Below are 21624 nucleotides of genomic sequence, written 5' to 3' on the forward strand. Positions count from 1 at the left end.
GACTTGAGCCTTGTACAAAGAGATAACAATGGGTTAATTTGCATTCTTCTACATGCCAACGTCTTTTTAAACCAGCACCATTTGTTGAACATGGTGTCTTTTTTCCACTAGACGGTTATAGATTCTTTGTCAAAGGACACATGACCATAGGTGTGTGAGTGTGCGTGTGCATGTGCGTGTGCGTGTGTGTGTGTGTGTAACTCTGAGAATTATATATGGAAGCTGAACAACTCTCTACTCATGGATAATTTCAACAAGAAAGAATGGCAATGTATCAGTTAGTTAGGTCATTTGTCTCTTTTTGTTTGATTCTATCTTTAAGCAATATAAAATGGCATTATGACATTAGTCCAATGGCATTAGTCCAAAGGACCTAAATTATTAATTTTTTACATCTTGTTGCTCTTATTCCTTTTAATTTTATTAAATCTTTTGCATGATTAAAAGTATGACTTTCTCAAATTTCTTCTGTGTATTCTGTGTCTCCCTTTCTGGTCCAGATCAAACCTAGTGTTGTGATTGGACCACCCCTGTATTCTCATTCAGTGAGGGGTATTTCTACTTCCCATGTATTTGTAGCTGGTGTGTCCCAAGGGTCACTTTCATGCAGTCTGGGAGCTGGACTTTACTGTATATCTGACCCTTCCTGAATGGAAGTTGCCTCTCAGCTGCTGTTGCTGACGGTGATGATTCCACCACTGGAAATTTTTTTTCACATGTGGGCTATGCTTATGCTTCTCAGGGAATTTCAAGGATCTGGATGTGTCTCAGCTATAGGCTCTGTATATCACAGCTATGAGCTTGAGTGAAGCCTCTTCCTCCACGTGTAGTGTTGGTAATGTTGCCGTACCCCTCATTGGAGACCCTGGCTTGCAAAATCATTAGCCCCAAGTATGCACACAGAACCCACATTGCCAAGGTTCCATGATTATCACAGATACTTAACTCTCTCCTGTGTGCTCTGAACCACTAAAACAAAAACAAAAACAAAAACACAACAAAAAAAAAAACCATACATGGGCTGGACCCAGGGACTCTACAGATTTGGAGGAAATGTGAAAATTGGTTTTCATGTAGGTCCCCTATCAATTGAAGTGGGGCTATCTCTGACTTTCTTGTCTGCCACTTGATCCCTTTTCACAAATTGGACTGCCTGATTGGACCTCAGTGAGAGAGGATGTGTTTAGTCCTGCCAGGACTAGATTTCCTCAGGTGAGGTGGCACATAAGGGGAGTTTCGTCCTCTGTGAAGAGAAGGGAAGGGGTAATTGAGGGTGGGACTTGTAAGGGAGTAACTTGGAGGAGAGGAGGAAGGGAGGCTGTGATTTATAATGTAAAGTGAATAAATAAATACATTATTAAAAAGAATGAAGCACTTGAAACCTCTTGTTCTCCCAGTCTTCCTTGCCTTGCACTCAGAAATTCACTTCCACTCTGACTTCTCTCATGCTTTAAACTTAGATTTTGTAAGCTACATTTGTATCAAATTATATGTGTATCAAATACAAACATAATTGCTTGGGAGATTAATTCTTATGCCCCTTTTGCTTCCAAATAACTGCAACACAGTTTTACACTAGCCTTACATACTTAATCTCCTAAATAAATACACAGAAACCTGGGATCTTTACTACCAAGCTGCTGCCACTTACCTGGCCAGGATCTGAGCTATACTAACCTGACTAGGCTGCTAATGCACTGCTAACTGCCACCTTGCTTGCCGTCTCCTCTTGCCCTGGCTCACTCAAGTCCATAAGTGTCCTCCTGAATGTTCTTTTATCTTGACTTCATGGTGAATCCTTCCTGTCCATCCACATAGTCTCTCTGCCTCTTTTCTCCCTCTGTTTATTCTTTGGATTCCCAGATTGATGTCAGAAGCCATGTTCTTTACTCTTCTACTGTACATCTATTGGCTAATTGGCACTTTATTCACCAACTAGTGATAATGGAAAATAATTTTACACATCATTATACAGAAAATACTCTAATAATTGTCGGAAGCAGCCCTGCTTATACACTGAAGGCCTAAAATCACTCATGGGCCTAGGATCAGCAATAGGCCTGACATACATGCCTGCTCACACTAAGTCTTTGGTCTCTGTGGAAAAACACTGAAACAGATAGCTGGGAGTTATTGTAAACAGACAGCTTTGGTGGAAGGCTGCCAAGCCTAGTCATAAGGCCTTGTAGGTGGGTAACCTTGGTGGATAGTACCAACTTAGATAAAGACAAGTGAATCATAGGCGGAGTCATAGTGGTCTGTCTCCTGAACCTTCACCCAGCTGACACTCTGTTCTGGAAGATAACTGTACTCCCCCTGAACACCTACACTCCTGCGTCATCCTATTCCCCACATCATGCCTTTTCGTGTATATAACCTGTGTGTGCAAAAGTAAAATTATGATCTAATCAGATTATAGACAAGTCGTGACTTCCTTGTGTCTTTGCCTGCTCCCCCCCCCCCGCTCTCTTTCAGGTGACCTCCTTGGACCCCTGTTTAATGTCCTGCTGGACAGGACAGATAATCATGACCATTCCAATATCTGGTTGCAACATCTGGATTGCAACCAGATCTCTGGGCACAACATAGAGCACCTGAAAAACACAGGCACAAAAACATCTGCCAACATTTTTATAGTTAAAAATCATATGCATGTGTGTTGACAATGTGGTCTTGTGGTTTTCTAATTTCATTGTCAATATGACTGTGAGCCTGTTTCAGAGAGATTCAATTGAGTACAGAAGAACAACTTTGAATCTGGATGATATTATCCATTAGGCAAATGTAGAGTCTTAAGAAAAATGGCCATAGGAAAAAAGAACTGACCACAAGAATTTACATCTCTACTTCCTTACTTTGTAGTCAATATTACTGTATTTCTTATTCTCCTCTCTACTCAAATCCATCTGCACTACTGTGTTTGCCTAAAAATCAGGGACAGAAACTACATTGTGAGGTTAAAGGTGCCTTTCTTTCTTTGAGTTGTCAAGTATTTTGTCAGAGGATCAAGAAATGTAAATAATACAACTACCAAATGGTTTCCCCCCAAAATTACTACTGACCACATTGAAGGAGTCAGTTATGAGAAGCATAATACTTTCAAATTACAGTTTTATCATACTTTGACAGACAAAAGTATACAATAATATATAAAAAATAAAGATGGCCAGGACTCATATCATTTTTGAGGGAAGTTATATCTTACCAATGCAGGATAAAATAGACTAAAATAAAATGTCACATTGCTAATTAGGATAAAGGTGTAAAATATAGGAAAGCACTGGATATTTGGCACTGGATATTTGAAGCAGGTCCTAGTGACAACTCTAAGAGAAGACAATGAGGTAGAGATGACTAATGTGCACAGAAGGATGAGGATACATTTTTGAGACATTATCTTCAGGTGAGGCTTTCAGAAACTGTTCAACACTGTGGATATACTTGACTTGTCTCTTATGTTTGTATATGATACTGATCATGGAGACATTTGTGCAGCCATGATATCCAGATCCAGGATGTCAGAGAACCACAGTAAGAACATATACAGTTCAGTTGTCTCATTGTTAGAAGCAAGAAATGGGCAGTGTACATAACTCAACTTGTTAGACACATTTTTTTTTCTGTAAGTGGGGCTTGACACTGTTAGTGGAATCAAGATATTTAGAAACAGATTTACAAGGCAACCAATTGAGCATGAGGGAAAAATGTACTCAGTGGCTCTTTATTTAAGCTTCATCCACCTGGAGTTGCTTGGTCTGATTGTGATTACTTAAAAGTAACTCAAAATGCATGTGGAATACTGGGACATTCCTCCTTGTTATTCAGGAAACAAACTATCAATTTACACCTAATACCATATGGAAAAACCTTAAATCCAAAAATATGACATTGCCTGTGGAATTCTTCTTGAGATGATAGTCAAGGAGTTCAGAAAAGTCAAGTTCTCTATAATCAGATCTTCCAGTATAAAGTGCTCTCCAGTGAATATAGAAATCACATAATAAAGCAGTATTGGGGTATTACCAAACATTCTCACTGTAAAATGACTGAGGAGAAAAGTTCCCATTGAAAATTTTTCAGAAATCATTTTAAATCCTGTTAAAAATGTGAATAATGTTTTATGGTCTATAGACCCTGGATATGGATTATGACATGAAATTAGCTTAATTAAAATATTCAACAACATGTTATATTTATATTTCAGGAATTAAAATGGCCTAGTATATGGAGGAAAAGAATCCTAGGTAGATTCTGTAGGAAAGTAAAAGGGTTGTTCAAGCTATTAAAAAAAATTATTGATTCTTATAGATTTCCATTTTTTTCAAAACTTACTTAAATATGTTCATGTAAATGCTTTATTCTCCATTCTATCCCATCACTCATAAGAAATAATGAATAAAGAAAGTTTAATAGGGCAAAGGAGAGTATGCACTGGTTAAAAACAGTCCTTTGGGACAAATGCAATCTGTGTTATCAGGATATCAGCAGTTCAGTTCACATAAATCAGCATTGGTTGCTCAATCCACTCTCAAACACCATTCATGCATCAACAACAGCAGTTCAATGTAGAAGAAACCATGAGACCCTACCAATTGATCTGAATATGCAGAAGTGACAAAAATTTATGTCAACACCACCAGAATTTCTTTGGTGGTTTCTCTCTATGAGATCATGACAAGCAATGATCAGTGAAGATTGGTAAGGTGAACCAATACCAAACAGCATTATCTGTGAAGACCAGTGTTAGCAAAGACCAACAAAGTGTGGGAAGGCAAACCTATACCACACAGAGTCATCCACTGTCTGTTGGATTATATTTATACTCCTTACAAACATGACATGTTCTCTCAAGTGTCTGCTGTAACAAAACATCAGAAGCCCCCTTTCCACATAGCTTTCAGGAAAACACCAAGTGTCTGTTCTTAGCAAACCGTCCTCTCACAATACAGTTTCTAGAAAATTATCACATGGCAAAACTGAGTGTCTAAAGAAAGCAGAAATTTCTACTTCATGTTTTCATTACCAAAATTGAAATGTAATTATCCAGTTCTAATTGTAGTATTACTGAAACTCTCACATGTTGGGTCATAAGCACTTGTTAATCATAATAGCAAAAGATCTACAACAATCTGAGGATATTAGAGGATACAAAGTCATGCATGGGATGAACAGTGTTGAGTAAGAAGGATAAAAGCAGAATCAGACATTGCATCCCAATGCCCTGCTTGCTGAGTCACAGCAGTTTTCAGAATGAATCTCAGGAAGTCACAATCACTTAATTTTTGAGTGGTTGGTGAGACCCAGTGATCAGAGCTTCTGATCCTGAATGACTTAGTGTATAGAGAATATCTCCTTGCACAATGGGATTATATCTATATCCTCTCATTTTGCATGTATGTACCCTCATACATACACACACACACACACACACACACACACACACACACACAAATGTTAAATTACTCTAAAGCTGAAATGCTAAAACTCTCAGAGAAAACGCTAGAAATACAAGATGTAGAGAAAGCCAATATTCTTAATAGGAAATATTAGGAAAAGGAACCAAGAAGTAATAAGTGAAACTGTGTGACATTTAAAGTTTTCTACACATTAAAGGAAATTATCTATCAAATAGAGACTTAGCCTGTCAATTAGGAAAAACCTCATTGACTTTTATGTTTAAATCAAAAGCTTAAAATCTAGAATGTATAACAGAAAACAAAGATTAAATAGTCTTATCACAATATTTCCAGTCAACAAGCATGTTAATGAAATGGGAATAGATTTCTTTAAAGATGCACAAAATGGGCAGTAAATAGTTTTGAAAGTATTCAACATTTTTACCTATCAACGAAATGCGAGTTAAAAATACTTGGAGATTTCATTGCTCCCCTTAGAATTAACTTCAAGGGAATAGACCACAACAAATGCTGACAATGTTTTGGGAAAAAGAATCCTCATATTATAATGGAAGGAAAGTGATTTACTAAAACATTTTAAAAATAAATTCTAAGTTACCTTTTATGTGTAAATAGAATTTCAAAATACCATGGCTGTGTAATTTCTTAGAATGTACTCCAAGGCATGTATGTCCTACTAGAGAGATAGTGCACTTCCATATTAATTGTTACCTAAATCACATAAGAAAACAAATGTCAATCAGCAGCAGTGTGGTATAAATACACAGCATAATTTTCTTTATCTGTAGAGAAAAATGACATCTTCAAGTTTGTGACCAGACTACACATTTTCTATAACAAGCAATCACTAACAAAAAGAAAAGTAATGAAAAGGAGAACTCCACATTTCTTAATTCTGCCCACTGCATCTTAATTACTCCCCAGAATATAGTCCTCACATCTTGTCTATCAAATATCATGTTTCCCCAAAAGTAACTACATTATCCATCTCTCTGTGGGGAGAGATTATCATGCTAACCCTCTATGTTTTCTATATCATTCTTCAATCTTCTCTAAGTTTTCTCCTGCCCTTTCACTTATTCAACTGTCAACAGTTCACTGGGATCCAAAAGTGAGGAAAACAAGAATGTTTGTACAATTATGAAATCTGCCATATGGGAGAAAACAGTATGAGAAATCATGGAAGAAAAAAAGCCAACACCAATACCATACTGTTGAGATATTTCACTTGCAGAGCTCCTCACTAACTCCTAGGCCCTGTCTGACTCTGAGCCTGCCTGTTCCTATCCCATGTTATTTGCTGACAGAAGGGATTTTCAACTCAAGACTAGATATATAACACTGTCTACGTAAGGGATTGAGAACTTTTACATGACTTTCCACCAATTATATGGCAGTGCAAATTTGTCCAACTCACAGGAGCAAATGCAATGAAGCAATTACGAGTAATTAGAAAGAGACCATCTGTGTGAGATCACAGTGCCACAAGAAGGGATGTACAGGCACAAGGGCCAATAGATAAGAACATGAAGTTGGTTCATGACCTTGTTAAATGTGGAATATCTGAAAAAAGTTTTCCAATGCCCAGATATCCTTGAGATTTTCTGTAGACTCTGATGAACCACAAAAATGAGAGTCATGAAGAGGAAGGACATGGAATGAATGTTCTTTGTTTCCCTTTCTTTAAGTCATATTTTCTAAATGATGTGTTACTTTTTTACTGTGCCATTGTCATTCACTCTTTATAAACATAGTGTAGTCAACTGTATCTATTTAAATTAATTTATATGGATAGTTAAATGTGCAGTCCATTATTTGATGTTAATTTGTTCTGAACTTCCTTTCAGTGGATTCATTTATATGCTTGAATATCTTTTCCAGTATAGACTTAAGAATCAATTATGGCTATTGGGTTTCTGTTGGTACCTGGGTCATCTGCCATGGGCCACATGGAAAACTCTTTTCCCATTCTCAGAAGTCATGAACTGTCAAGACCACCTCAATTAGTGCTGATGTGTCAAGAACCCCATCCTTCATGCTAGAATGTTGAATGACCTAATATTGTATAGATCTCCTGCAGTCAAACACAGCTGTTGTCACGGCATGAGCACAGTCACCTTGTCATAGCCAATAAATTCTCTTTTTCTTGGATGCTCCCTCACATCTATGCTGTTAATTGTTAGCAGAGGACAACATTTTAGCACTACCTACAGTTTGATTTGTAAAAAGTTATCAGCTCTCAGTAGGAACTTGGAACTGAGCACGGATGCAAAATGACAGCATTGTGAACTGTTAAATACACTCATCTCCCTACCTAAAAAGCAATATTTAATATTAAACATGGGTCCCAGTTCAGGTAGGCTTCCCACGAAGATCACTGGCCCAGCCGGGTTCAGGGGTTTGGGTCAAGGAGATTGAGTATGAGTAGGGAGGGGTAATAATCTCCACTGCCTCCACTGCTGTCTCTGCCCATGTCTCTGCTGTTGCTACCCAGTTACTTCCAGGAGCTCGATCTGATGCTCTGTGCTGAGCAGGTCCAGGCTGAGCTGGTGAGAAGTTGTCTAGCTAGCAAGGAGGAGAGGGTCCTGAAGGCGCTTCAGGAGAGCAGAGCTCTCCCCAAGTGTTACAGCTCTTGCTACAGAAACTCTCAGACAATGGGATGATTCTCACACACCTTTACTTCCCCTGAATAGGGTTCTTATCTACAGTTTGGGGGTGGGTTATGTTCTAGCAGCAGATAACCCCAATTCCCTTGGTCTGAGAGCTTGGAGATACCTCATCTACATGTGGGAGAGCCTGAGGCAACATTTCTACATGACTGAAGGCCATAGATATCTCTGTGGGAGGGGTTGTGGAGGGCTGAATCTACATGACAGGAACCAAGAATCCCAGGAATACCACCAACTCCTACTGTCTCTTTAGGGTCTCCAGGGTTAGAAGCAGACTCAACTGGGTGCCCAATTGCCTCTCACAGCCCACCACCCCACAACTCCCCCTTTTTCTTTTATAAAGGAGAGGTGTCATCAGAATAACTGTCTCCTATGTTGGGAAAAGTTTGATATTGAATCAAGACATGATTGGTAGATACCTTTGCAATGCTACTCATCTGCTGCTTGAAAAATTGAATGAGGCTAGGTGCCAAGAGAAGCAAGGCTCCAATGGCTAGTATGGGGCTAAGGAGGGAAAGAATCCAGGCTACCAAGGTGTTAGAGTACCAAGGAGTAGAGGTGTTAGGAGTAGAGCATGCCTGGAGGTTCCCCCAGAGCTCTTTGAGTATTTGTACATCTTGTTCTACCAGCCCAGATTCATTGACATAGAAGCAACATTCCTCCCCCAGCAAAGCACAAGTTCCCCCACCCCCATTCAGCAGTCAACAAGTCCAGGGTCCTCCAGTTTTGGAAAGCAACTCCTGCAAAAGAGGCTATCTGGCGTTGAAGAGATTCAAGGCTATCTGTAGTAGAGGCCATTGCCTTGTCCAGCTTGTCCTGAAAGTCGCTGGGCAGATGTTGTGTTTGGACAAGGGTTGCTCCAGCAGTTCTTGTAGCACCAACCTGTAGTTACCAAGTAACAGCAAGGCCTAGTCCAATGAGCAGAGGGATGAAGATCTCTCTCTTCTTTCGACTTCTTCTCATCTGCAAGTTTAGTTTTTCAGGTTTGTAGAGATAAACCTGTGGAATAACAATCACAGGGGTGCAGGAGCCCTGAAAATGAGGGTTGACACAGGCACCTGTAGTGCCTTTGCACCAGAGGAGGGCAGGAGAGTTAACACATACTGATTTGGTAAAAGTGATATCATGGACACATGTAAGATGGGGTTTTGAGGAGGGCCCTACAAGGCAAAGAGATCTAGAGAGAGAGGCACAGAAAAAGCATTGAAAGGAATTGGGGTAGGTCATTAAGGGAAGGAAGTCCACTGCATATTAGATGTACTGTAGCCAGGAGAGGGTAGCTTGTAGTTCCTCCTGAGACTGGTTTTCTTGTTGGGTAATATTAGCATGGGTAACGGCTGATTTGGGGGCAGGGACAAGTTCACAGGAGATGTCTACATCTGCTACAGGGTATCTGGCATAGCTGTTGGGGTAAAGTTTACCCATGACTCTGGTTCGCCACTGTTCATTCCAGGAATCACTGATGGAAAGCTGAAAATGAGTTTTAAGGTTGGTGAGCATGGCGCAACCATGACTGGTGGATTCCATTCTGCAGCTCCAATATCTGAAATTTCCATATGTGGAGACCTCCTGGAGACATTCACCTGTATTTTGGTAAGGACAGCAGAGAAAAGGGCTGGGGATAATGGAGATGAATTCTGGGTGTAGGGGAATCTCAATCTTGGTTTGACATCCTTCAAGTGGGCAGTCCTGGGTTCCTATAATTTTGTTGTGTCCATTGGATATTTTCTTTATGTACATTTCAAATATTATCCCCTTTCCAGGTCTCCCCTCCTGAACTCCCATCCTATCCCCCAGCCCCTGCCTCTATTAGGGTACTCCCCCAAAACCCCACACCCTCCTTTCCACCCTGGCATTCCCCTACACTGGGACTTCTAACCCCCTCAGGCTCAAAGACTGCCCCTCCAACTTTGTCCAACAAGGCCGTCCTCTGCCACATATGTGGATGAAGCCGTGGGTCCCTCCTTGTGTGCTCTTTGATTGGTGGTCCAGTCTCCAGGAGCTCCAGGGAATCTGGCCAGTTGACACTGTTTCTACCCCCATGGGACTGCAAAAACCCTTAGTTCCTTCAGTCCCTACTCCAATTCCTCCATCGGGGACTCCATGTTCAGTCCAAAAGTTGGCTGCCAGCATCCCCCTCTGTATTTGTCAGGGTGTGGCAGAGGCTCGTACGAGACAACCATATCAGGCAAACAAGCACTTCCCAGCATCCTCACTAGCATCTGGGATTGACAACTGTATGTGGGATAGATACTCAGGTGGGGCAGTCTCTGAATGGCCTTTCATTCAGTCTCTGCCCCCAAAATTTCCTCTTGTGAGTATTTAGTTCCCCCTTCTAAGAAGGACTGAAGCATCCACACTTTGGTCTTCTTTCTTCTTGAGCTTCATATGGTCTGTGAATTGTATCTTAGGTATTCCGAACTTTTGGAATAATATCCACTTATCAGTAAGGTTTTTTATCATGTATGATTTTTTGTGACTGGGTTACCACACTCAGGATGATATTTTCAAGTTCCATCCATTTATAGGTGAATTTCATTTATTGATTGTTTTTAATAGCTGAGTAGTACTCCATTCTGCATATGTTCTATATTTTCTGCATCCATTCCTCTGTTGAGAGACATCTGGGTTGTGTCCAGCTTCTGAGTATTATAAATAAGGCTGCTATGAACATAGTGGAGCATGAGCCGTTGTTCCAAGTTGGAGCATTTTCTGGTATGTGCACAGGAGTGGTATAGCTGGGTTCTTAGATAGTACTATGTCCAGTTTTCTGAGGAACTACCAGACTGATTTCCAGAGGGGTTGTACCAGCTTGCAATCCCACCAGCAGTGGAGGAGGGTTCCTCTTTCTCCACATCCTTGCAGTCACATCTGCAGTCACCTGAGTTTTTGATCTTAGCCATTCTGACTGGTGTGAGGTGGAATCTCAGGGTCATTTTGGTTTGCATTTCCCTGATGACTAAGGATGTTGAACATTTCCTTAGGTGCTCCTCAGACATTCAGCATTCCTCAGTTGAGAATTCTCTGTTTAGTTCTGTTACCCATTTTTTAGTAGGGTTATTTGGTTCTCTGGAGTTATTAGTCCTCTATCAGATATAGGATTGGTAAAGTTTTTTTTCTAAATCCGTGGGTAGCTGTTTTGTCCTATTGATTGTGTCCTTTGTCTTAGAGAAGATTTGCAGTTTTATGGGTCCCATTTGTTGACTCCTGATCTTAGTGCATAATCTATTGGTGTTCTGTTCATTAAATTTTGCCCTGTGCCCATGTGTTGGAGGCTTTTTCCACTTTCTCTTCTATTAGATTCAGTATATCTGGTTTTATGTGGAGGTCCTTGATCCACTTGAACTTGAGCTTTGTACAGGGATAAGAATGAATCAATTTGCATTCTTCTACATGGTGACCACTAGTTGAACCAGCACCATTTGTTGAAAATGGTGTCTTTTTTTCCCACTGGATGGCTTTATCTCCTCTGTCAAATTTCAAGTGACGATACGTGTGTGGGTTCATTTCTGTGTCTTCAATTCTATTCCGTTGATATACATGTCTGTCACTGTACCAATACCATGCAGTTTTCTATCACTTTTGCTCTGTAGTACAGCTTGAGATCAGGGATGGTGATTCCCCTAGAGCTTCTTTTAATGGTGAGAATAGTTTTCATTATCCTGTTTTTTGTTGTTGTTTTCTGTTTTGTTTTGCTTTGTTACTCCAAGTGAAGTCAAGAATTGTTCTTTCTAACTCTATAAAGAATTGAGTTGGAATTTTGATGGGGATTACATTGAATCTGTTGATTCCTTTCCTCAAGATGGCCATCATTTTTACTATATTAATCCTTCTAAACCATGAGCATGGGAGACCTTTCCATCTTCTGAGGTCTTCTTCAATTTCTTCAGAGACTTGAAGTTCTTGTCATACAGACCTTTCACTTGTTTGTTTAGAGTCAAACCAAATATTTTATATTGTTTGTGACTATGGTAAAGGGTGTCATTTTCATAATTTCTTTCTCAGCCCATTTATCCTTTGATTATAGGAAGGCTACTGATTTGTTTGAGTGGATTTTATATCAGACACTTTGCTGAAGTTGTTTATCAGCTGTAGGAGTTCTCTGATGGAATTTTTGGGTTCACTTAAGTATACTATCATATCCTCTGTAAATAGGGATATTTTGACTTCGTCCTTTCCAAGTTATATCCATTTGACCTCCTTTTGTTGTCTACTTGCTCTACCAAGAACTTTAAGGACTATATTGAACAGACAGGGAATTAAGGACTATATTGCCAGCCTTGTCTAGTCCCTGATTTTAGCTGGACTGCTTCAAGTTTCTCTCCATTTAGTTTGATGTTGGCTACTGGTTTGCTGTATATTGCTGTATTGCTTTTACTATATTTAGGCATGAGCCTTAAATTCCTGATCTTTACAGGACAGGATGTTGAATTTTATCAAATGCTTTTTTTTAGAATCTAATGAAATGATCATATAGTTTTTCTCTTTTGAGTTTGTTTACATAGTGAATTACATTAATGGATTTCCATATATTGTACCATCCATGCATCCCTGGATGAAGCCTACTTGATCATGGTGAATGATCCTTTTGATGTGTTCTTGAATTCAATCTGAGAGAATTTTATTGAGTATTTTTGCATTGATGTTCATAAGGGAAATTGCTCTGAAGTTCTCTTTCTTTTTTGGGTCTTTGTGTGGTGTTGGTATCAGTGTAACTGTGGCTTAATAGAAAAAATTGGGTAGTGTTCTTTCTTTATGTATTTTGTGGAATAGTTTGAAGACTATTGGTATTAGGTCTTTGATGGTCTGATAGAGTTCTGCACTAAACCCATCTGTTCCTGGACTTTTTTTGGTTGGGAGACTTTTAATAATGTCTTCTATTTTTTTAGGGGTTATGGGACTGTTTAGATGGTTAATCTGATCCTGATTTAACTTTGTTATTTGGTTTCTGTCTGGAAAATTGGACATTTAATCCAAATTTTCCAGTTTTGTTGAGTATAGGCTTTTGTAGTAGAATCTGATGATTTTTTTTTAATTTCCTCAGATTCTGTTGTTATATTTCCAGCCCTTTACTCTGAGGTAGTGTCTGTCTTTGACACTAAATGTGTTTCCTGTATGCAACAAAAATTTGATTCCTGTTTACATATCCAGTCTGTTAATCTATATCTTTTTATTGGGGAATTGAATCTACTGATATTAAGAGATACTAAAGAATAGTGATTGTTGTTTCCTGTTATTTTTGTTGTTAGAAGTTGAATTATATCTGTGTGACTATCTTCTTTAGGATTTGTTGAAAGAAGATTACTTTCTAGCTTTTCAATGGTGTTTCCCTCCTTGTGATAGAATTTTCCGTCTATTATCCCTTTCAGGGCTGTATTTGTGGGAAGATATTGTGTAAATTTGCTTTTGTTATGGAATATCTTGTTTTCTCTGTCTGTGGTAATTGAGATTTTTGCTGGTTATAGTAGCCTGGGCTGGCATTTCTATTCTCTTAGGGTCTGTATGACCACTGCCCAGGATCATCTGGCTTTTAAAGTCTCTGGTGAGAAATCTGGTGCAATTTTGGTAGGTTTTCCTTTATATACTACTTGACCTTTTTCTCTTACTGCCTTTAATTTTCTTTCTTGATTTGTGCATTTTGTGTTTTGACTATTATGTGACTGGAGGAATTTCTTTTCTGGTACAGTCTATTTTGAGTTCTGTAAGCCTCTTTTATGTTTATGGGCATCTCTTTCTTTAAGTTGGAAAGTTTTCTTCTATAATTTTGTTGAAGATATTTACTGACCCTTTATGTTGGGAATCGTCACACTCTTCTATACCTATTATCCTTAGGTTTAGGATTCTCATTGTGTCCTGAATTTTCTGATTGTTTTTGGTTAGAAGCTTTTTGCATTTTCCATTTTATTTGACTGTAATGTCAATGGCTTGTATGGTATCTTCTACACCTGAGCGTCTCTCTTCTATCTCTTGTATTCTGTTGGTGATGCTAGCATTTATGACTTATGATCTCCTTTCTATGTTTTCTATCTCCAGGGTTGTCACTCTTTGTGTTTTCTTTATTGTTTCCATTTCCATTTTTAGAACCTGAATGATTTTGTTCAATTCCTTCACCTGTTTGTTTATGTTCTCTTCTAATTCTTAATGGATTTTTCTGTTTCCTCTTTAAGGGCTTCTAACTGTTTACCTGTGTTCTCCTGTGTTTCTTTAAGGGAGTTATTTATGTCTTTCTCAAAGTCCTCTATCATCATCATGAGATGTGATTTTAAATCAGAGTCTTGTTTTTCTGATGTGTTGGGTTATCCAGGATGCACTTTGGTGGGAGAACTTGGTTCTGATGATGTTAAGTAGCCTTGGTTTTTGTTGCTTATGTTCTTGTCTTTGCCTCTAGGCATCTGGATATCTCTGGTGTTAGCTGGTCTTGCTGCCTCTGACTGTGACTTGTCCCTCCTGTAAGCCTGTGTGTCAGTACTCCTTGGAGATCAGTTCTCTCAAGGAGAAATTTGGGTATGGAGATGTATGGCAAAGGGTCAGCTCTGGAGCACAGATGGAACCCAGAAGGCTTCTGTCCCTGGCTGTTCCTTGGTTCCTTTGTTCTGATGGCTCTCAACAGGTTCCTCTTGGGCCAGGAATTTGAGCAGAAGTGGTTGTCTTACCTGTGTTCACAGGTGTGTAGGCACTCCTGGGAGACCAGTTTTCTTCTGGTGGTATTTGGTATGAAGAGCTGTGGCACAGGATAAGCCCCGAGTGCTGTGACCACTAAATAAAAATTAAAAAAAAAAAACAAAGCTTTATTCAAAAAAGAAGACTATAGTTTAAAAGTAAATTTTGCTATGCAATGATGACAGTTTTTATAGTCAATGATGTGCAAACAAATAACTTACAATTCTTAAAATTTTTATGGTTATTCTTATCTTCTTTGTCTTCTATAGTAATTTTATTATATTGGAAGCTCTGAGAGTTGAACCCAGAGTCTCATACATCAAAGAAGAGCACTTTGCCACAGAACTACAGAATTTTGCTTTTTATTTGACTTTTATATTAGTTAGAGACATTTCAGAATAATGGTATTTGTGATCCTTATTTCATGGTAGTACAGAGGATGTGATGCCATTCTATGCAGAGAAAAGTCACGCTCATATTACTGTTTTACTTGAAGAAGATCATGATATATATATATTCATTCTTCTTCTTTACTATATAGAATTTATTTTAAATTTTAATACTTTCTCTCCTAAAAGCAATGGGGTTGTTAAAACCTATTCTTTATATTTTATTAATTTTTTTATCATTACAAAAACTCTTCTGAAAAATGTTTTCATGGTATATATGCTCTATAAACATAAAATACTTTTTCAAGTGAAAGAGGAGTTACTATTTTCTTCACCAATTCCACTTGTTAGTATGAGTAAAAAAAAAAAATATAGTGGTTTTGTCTGGTGCTGTTTATATACTAATGATAAATACTGGCTCCTCAAGATATTATGACCCACAATTAGGAGACAATGTCATACACCAAATAATGCTATACAAACATTGCTCTCCAATTTAACTGGTCAGTAAATGGTTATCTCCTGTGATTGGACAGTAGAGAGAGAAAGGTAGAACTTGAGAATCCAGTTAAGGGTTTGCAAATAGAAGGAGAGAAATATAAAAATAAAACAGGGTGAATGAGGCTCCTATGACAATAGAATATGAATCCTTGTTGAGTCTGAGTTCAGACTTTCACATCAATTTTAGTTTATATTAATTTATCTACTCATGATTAGGCATGCATCTGAAAGTTAGGAACATGTGCCATTTTGCTCTTAAAAATATAACTTTTATTAAAAGATCAATTTATATAGTTTAAAATAATATATAACGGTTTCATGTTGACAGTATGTCCCAGTGATGGTTACCCTTTGTAGTCCATATTACTGTGAGTGTGTGAAATTCACCTGAGTGGAGAAGACCCAATTTGAATCTAGATCATGTCATCTTATAGGAGGTTACAGAGTCTTAATGAATATTACCCCAACTTAAAAATGGGAAGCAATAAACAGCTTGGAACTTTAGTTCCAGTGGATCCAACATACTCTTCTTGCATCTGTAGGCAACAAGCATGAATTTTGTTCCTATATATACATCCTGGCACACACACACACACACACACACACACACACACACACACACAAAACTAAAATTTAAAAATATTATCAATAATTCAGGTATGGAGACATGGCTTGGTGCTTGAAAGCACTTACTGCTCTTACATAGGTACCAGGTTTTATTTTCACCATGCTGGGGTGGCTCAAATATATATATAACTCATTATGACCCATAACTCATTATGTAAGTCACATTTTTCTTGTGACTGGGGCCTGACACTCTTGCTGGAGTCAAGATGTTTAGAAGCACATGTACAAGCCAACTGACTGAGCATGAAGGACCAATGTACTTGATGGCTCTGTGTTTAAGCATCATCCACCTGGAGTTTCTGGAGCTAATTGTGATTGCTTGGAAGCAACTCAGTAGGCACATAGCATACAGGGACATCCCCCTTGTTATTCTGTATATATATACTATCAATTTACATCCAATGTCATCCAGGAAATCTTTAAGTCCATAATCTGCTAGTGTCTGTGGAATACCTCTTGAGATGATAGACAAGCAGTTGGCAAATGTCAAGTGCTCTATAATTAGGTCTTTGGGCATCAAATTCTTCCCAGAGACCATCAAAATCACATAATAAAATAGTATTGAAGAATTGCCAAGCATTCCCACTGTAATCTGGGAGAAGACGAAAATTCCCATTGCAACATTTTTTTTTTTTTTTTTTTTGGTTTTTCGAGACAGGGTTTCTCTGTATAGCCCTGGCTGTCCTGGAACTCACTCTGTAGACCAGGCTGGCCTCGAACTCAGAAATCCGCCTGCCTCTGCCTCCCAAGTGCTGGGATTAAAGGCGTGCGCCACCACCGCCCGGCTCCATTGCAACATTTTGAGAAGCCATTTTCATACCTATGAGAAAAGTAAATACATTTGTCATGGCCACAGAATGATAAAAACAAATTATCAGTATGCATTTATAACAATATTAGCAAAAATAATATAAACATCACATTATTGCATTTATCTAGATATCCTATTAAAAAAGAACATCCAAAGCTATGCTATTTATTAAAGTAAATATTCCTTATTTAAATGGAAGGTTTTGGATATGTTTCCTGAAGAATAAAGTATCACTGGACAAGATGTTACATGACCTTGAATATAGCAATCATGAGATAGACACAAGCAGACATTTGGACTTAAGGCTAACCTGGTTTACAAAGTTATTTCCAGGACATTCAGAGCTAAATAAAGTGAAACTATTTCTTCAAAAGCTCATACAAATGATTAGTGTTCTCACTGCTTTTGACTAAGCACAAAGATTTGCGGCCAGTTTTGAAAGAAAGAATTTTAGAAACCTGCCATTATTTCTGAAATTTCTTAAGATTTGGTCTGTCTCTACTCAAATTCGAAATAATGTACCCCAAGATCTGGTTATTTTCAGGCACTACAGAATCTTCTTCTACACCTAGTAATGCTGTGTGACCTTGCTTCTTAATTTAAAACTCTTAGTTGAATAAAGATGCTGACAGCTTACATACAACTGGGCAAAATAAAGGTAGGTAGGTGAAGTTTTGGTTCCAAGAGTTAGGTCCTGAGGAAGAACATACGGGAATCGAGAGAAGGTGAACAGAAGAGAAAACGCCATTGGTTAAATGATCTTGAGAATTGACCGTGAGGTCTGGTCAGTATGAGTAAGAATGGCTCAGAAGAAATATGGCATTTCGTATCTCAGTGTTATTGGCAGGGAAGTAGACATACAGCATAGAAGGTAGATATTTGCCCAGCTCAACTGTTGATTAAGGCATATTATAAATATAAAAGTTTTGTGTCTTTTATATGGAAACTGAATTGTCAAATGTGCAGTAGAAACTCTTGATTGAGATTAACAATTTGATTCAATAGATATTTTAAAAAAATAGAAGTCAAAACTCATCAAGAAAAACAATAGAACATACTTGAAAATACAGTTTGGAATGAGTGGATAAATATTCGGATTATATAAGGCATACTTTATTTTAATATTTATTTGGTTTTTAATTATGTATGTTCTAGGAGTGGTTGCATGTGAGTGTGAGTGCCAACAGGCACCAGATTGCTGAGATTTGCTACAGCTGGGTTTCAGCCACAGATATGTAGTAAATGCTTTTTATAAGTGTTCAACATATTTAGCTTTGGGGAAAATAAATATTACAAATACTTTGAGACTCCATTACACACTATAAAATCATTGTCACCAAGAGACAATAACAATGATCCTGGTATGCCGAAATGTAATCATCATTCTTTACTGGTGGGAGGGCACAGTTCTACATGTACATGTATTATCGAAATAAGTACAAAGATTTATCAAGAAATTAAAAATAGAATTACCATATAACACAGCTATATGGGCTGTGTACAATAGAATAGATAGGACATAACTCCTATTTATTCTGGGCATACATGAACGGGACTTGATGTCCTACCACTTTGATGCTTACATAGCCACATAAGCTGCTGCTTTATTCACAATAGCAAAGAAATGATATCCATCCTAGATGTTCATCATCAGATAATGCAAGTATGGAATCTCTACATAGTAGAATTATGTCCAACTGTAAAAAAAATAAAATCATGAAATATTCAGGAACTAGATGGAATTGTAATCAATTCAGCAAGGTGGCAGACTTAGAAAAGCAAAAGCCACCTGTTGTTTGTCATAGTGGATATGTCCATATGAATGTAAGTGGAAAGAAAGTGTTTATAGGCTATGAAACCTGGAAGGAGATCAAAAATCACAGACTAAAGACATGTTGAGCAATCAAGGGAAGATAATAAATAGAGTATATGTGGCAAAAAAAATATTAGTAGGGTTTAAAAGTGAAAGGAGTTGTTGGGCGATTGAGAAAAAATCTAGAAGAGAAATAAAAATAAAATTTTTAGAAACATTATAGCGAAATCCAAAATTAGGTATGCTAAGTAAGATTTTAAAAGAACACCCCTCCCAAAAAAAGAAAAAAAAAGATTATGGTTTTATGGTAATTTTTTCGCATTGGACATGTCAAATTGCTATGACCGGTTATACTGCTCTATGATTCTGTCAAGCTGTTGTAACTAAAGTGATCAACTACCAAAATCTGCAAACTAAAAGAAGGGCCAGCAGGCCTGCTCAGCTGGTGAAAGTGCTCTGTGAAAACCGTATGACCAGAGTTCAACATGGGACCCACAAAGTGAAAGGAGAGAAACAACTCTCAAAATATATCTTCTAAACTCCATACATATATGCTGTCTTACATTCATATGCCCTTCCTCAAAATAAATGAGAAATAAAAATTTGTATGACATTAAAATAATGATTGACAGGAAGCAAGTAAAAGGTGGTGTATGTTTATTTCATGGGCCCAGAGAATTGGGTTTATATTGAAATGTTCTGGAGATTATCTGCAGAACAATAGGATCCTGTTTCTTATGAGTGAACTAAGCAATCAAAATGGTTAAAAGCACAAACATTTGTAGGTTGGCTTTGGTTTTAACTATCAATTAGGACTTTGTGGTTAATAAATGAGAAGTTTTTGCTCTGTTGCATGATATAGGCCTACAATGATGACAGTCAACTAAACATGACACTGACTTAGGCTCATCGGTTTGTGATATAAAATTAGGGTCGAAATTAGTTTTCATTTTTGTGTGTAAGGCAGATTTAGAAACGTATTAGATAAGAGTATGATATGGCAGAGTTTTGCTTTTGTTTTGGGTTCCACTTATTAAGAACACTCCCTGACATCAGGCAGACATACAATAGTGATCTTGACATTGGAATAGAGAAAGCCAACACCTCAAGGAAACTGAATCTGCATTTTCTTTCAAATAACAAGTAAAATGGGATTCTACATCAACAAATCTAAGGCTTTATTAAGTGAAACATAGAAAGGGACATCTGTCATATTTAAGAATAGGTGAAGCACCAAGAAATTGAACATATTCCAACTATTCATTCAATAATTTCTTGTAATTCTTAGAACTTTTAATTTTTATTCTCAACCTTTCATAAAATTCATTTTTCCTCATAGAAGAGCACCCTATAGTTCTATCATTGATAATAGAATTTTAATTACTGGTAACAATATTCTATATAATCCACCCCTATATTTTAACACTTGAGATATAAAAAATAAAATGTTGCATTTTTCAGAAGCATATAAATATTACACATATTTACAGAAGGACTTGTATAGTAAAACACTTCAAGCTAATTAGCATAAGATGGGGATGAAGATCATGGTTTGTCTAACCTTCAAGTCCCTGTGTCTGAAACACAGGACCATCATTAAACAACAATGAAGATTCCAAAGAAGTATTTTTTTTAAAAAACTAAAAGTAGGGGACCATATCTAACCTCTGGATATGGTCTCTACTACCTCTTTCTCGCCTTTTTTGGGCGATTCAGCTAGTGCCATCCCTGTTGGGTCCTGGGAGTCTCTTGCTTTCCTGGCATCTGGGACTTTTTAGTGACTACCCTCGGTTCCCCAACCCCCACAGCTACACACCTCCATTCAATTTCCTGACCCTCTGTATCCAACAGTTAGTCACAGCCCCCGATTGAGGGATGAGGCCACCTACCCATCTCAAAAATATTAACAAAGAATTGTTCCTATCTAAAGAAAACGCAGGGAAAAAGAGTAGAGCAGAGAATTCAGGAAAGGCCATTCAGAGACTGTCCACCTAGGGATCCCAGACAGTATTGCTTGTGCCAAGTATCTCTTGCTAACAGAATCCTGGTATGTCTGTCCCCTGAGAGGCTCTGCCAGAGCCTGACTAATACATATGTGGATGCTAACAGCTAAGCAAGGGACTGAGCATGAGGAGTGGAATGGAGGAGTTAAGAGAAGGATTGAAAAAAAACTGAAGGAGTTTGCAACCTTATAGGAAGAACCACATTATCAATGAACCAGGCCACACTGCCCCAGAGTTCCCAGGGATAACACCACCAACTAAAGTACACATGGGGGGAACCATGGCTCCAGCTCCTATGTAGCCGAGGACTGCCTTTTCTGGCATCAATGGGAAAGTAGGCCTTTGGTCTTGTGGTGAATTGAAGCCCCAGCGTAGGGGAATGCTATGGTGGTAAGGTGGGAGTTGGTAGGTAAACTCCCTCATAGAAGCAGGGGCAGGGCTATTAAAATAGGGAGGTTTCAAAGGGGAAATCAGAAAGGGAGATAACATTTGAAATGTAAATAAATAAAATAAGCAATAAAAAATTGAATATAAAAATAATTGAAACTAGGAAGACACATGCAAAAATGATACAGATAGGGTAAGACAGATGAAGACAAAAATGGAAAGGAGAGACAAAGACAGGGGCTAAGTGAAGTAAAGAAAGAGAAAATGAGCTGATATCAATGGCAAGAAAGATTCAACAACAGCTTAGGTGGAGAAAAGGGTCATACAGATGAGGGAAGACTAGAGAC

General features: G+C 38.1%; 1 protein-coding gene and 1 pseudogene across 1 annotated transcript; both read right to left on the reverse strand.

Moving 5' to 3' along the window:
• Positions 1-771: 771 nt before the first annotated feature.
• On the reverse strand, positions 772-16365 carry LOC114633240 (annotated as a pseudogene).
• A 31-nt stretch (positions 16366-16396) lies between these two features.
• LOC114633241 (vomeronasal type-1 receptor 4-like) lies at positions 16397-17129 on the reverse strand (the record flags this gene model as incomplete). Its single annotated transcript, XM_028781845.1, has 2 exons — positions 16397-16890; positions 17066-17129. Coding segments are annotated over 2 exons (558 nt in total), but the record flags the coding sequence as incomplete, so codon positions are not given.
• Positions 17130-21624: the final 4495 nt, after the last annotated feature.

Source organism: Grammomys surdaster, unplaced genomic scaffold (assembly GCF_004785775.1).
Source record: "Grammomys surdaster isolate TR1022 unplaced genomic scaffold, NIH_TR_1.0 570, whole genome shotgun sequence".
NCBI classification, from domain to species: Eukaryota; Metazoa; Chordata; class Mammalia; order Rodentia; family Muridae; genus Grammomys; species Grammomys surdaster.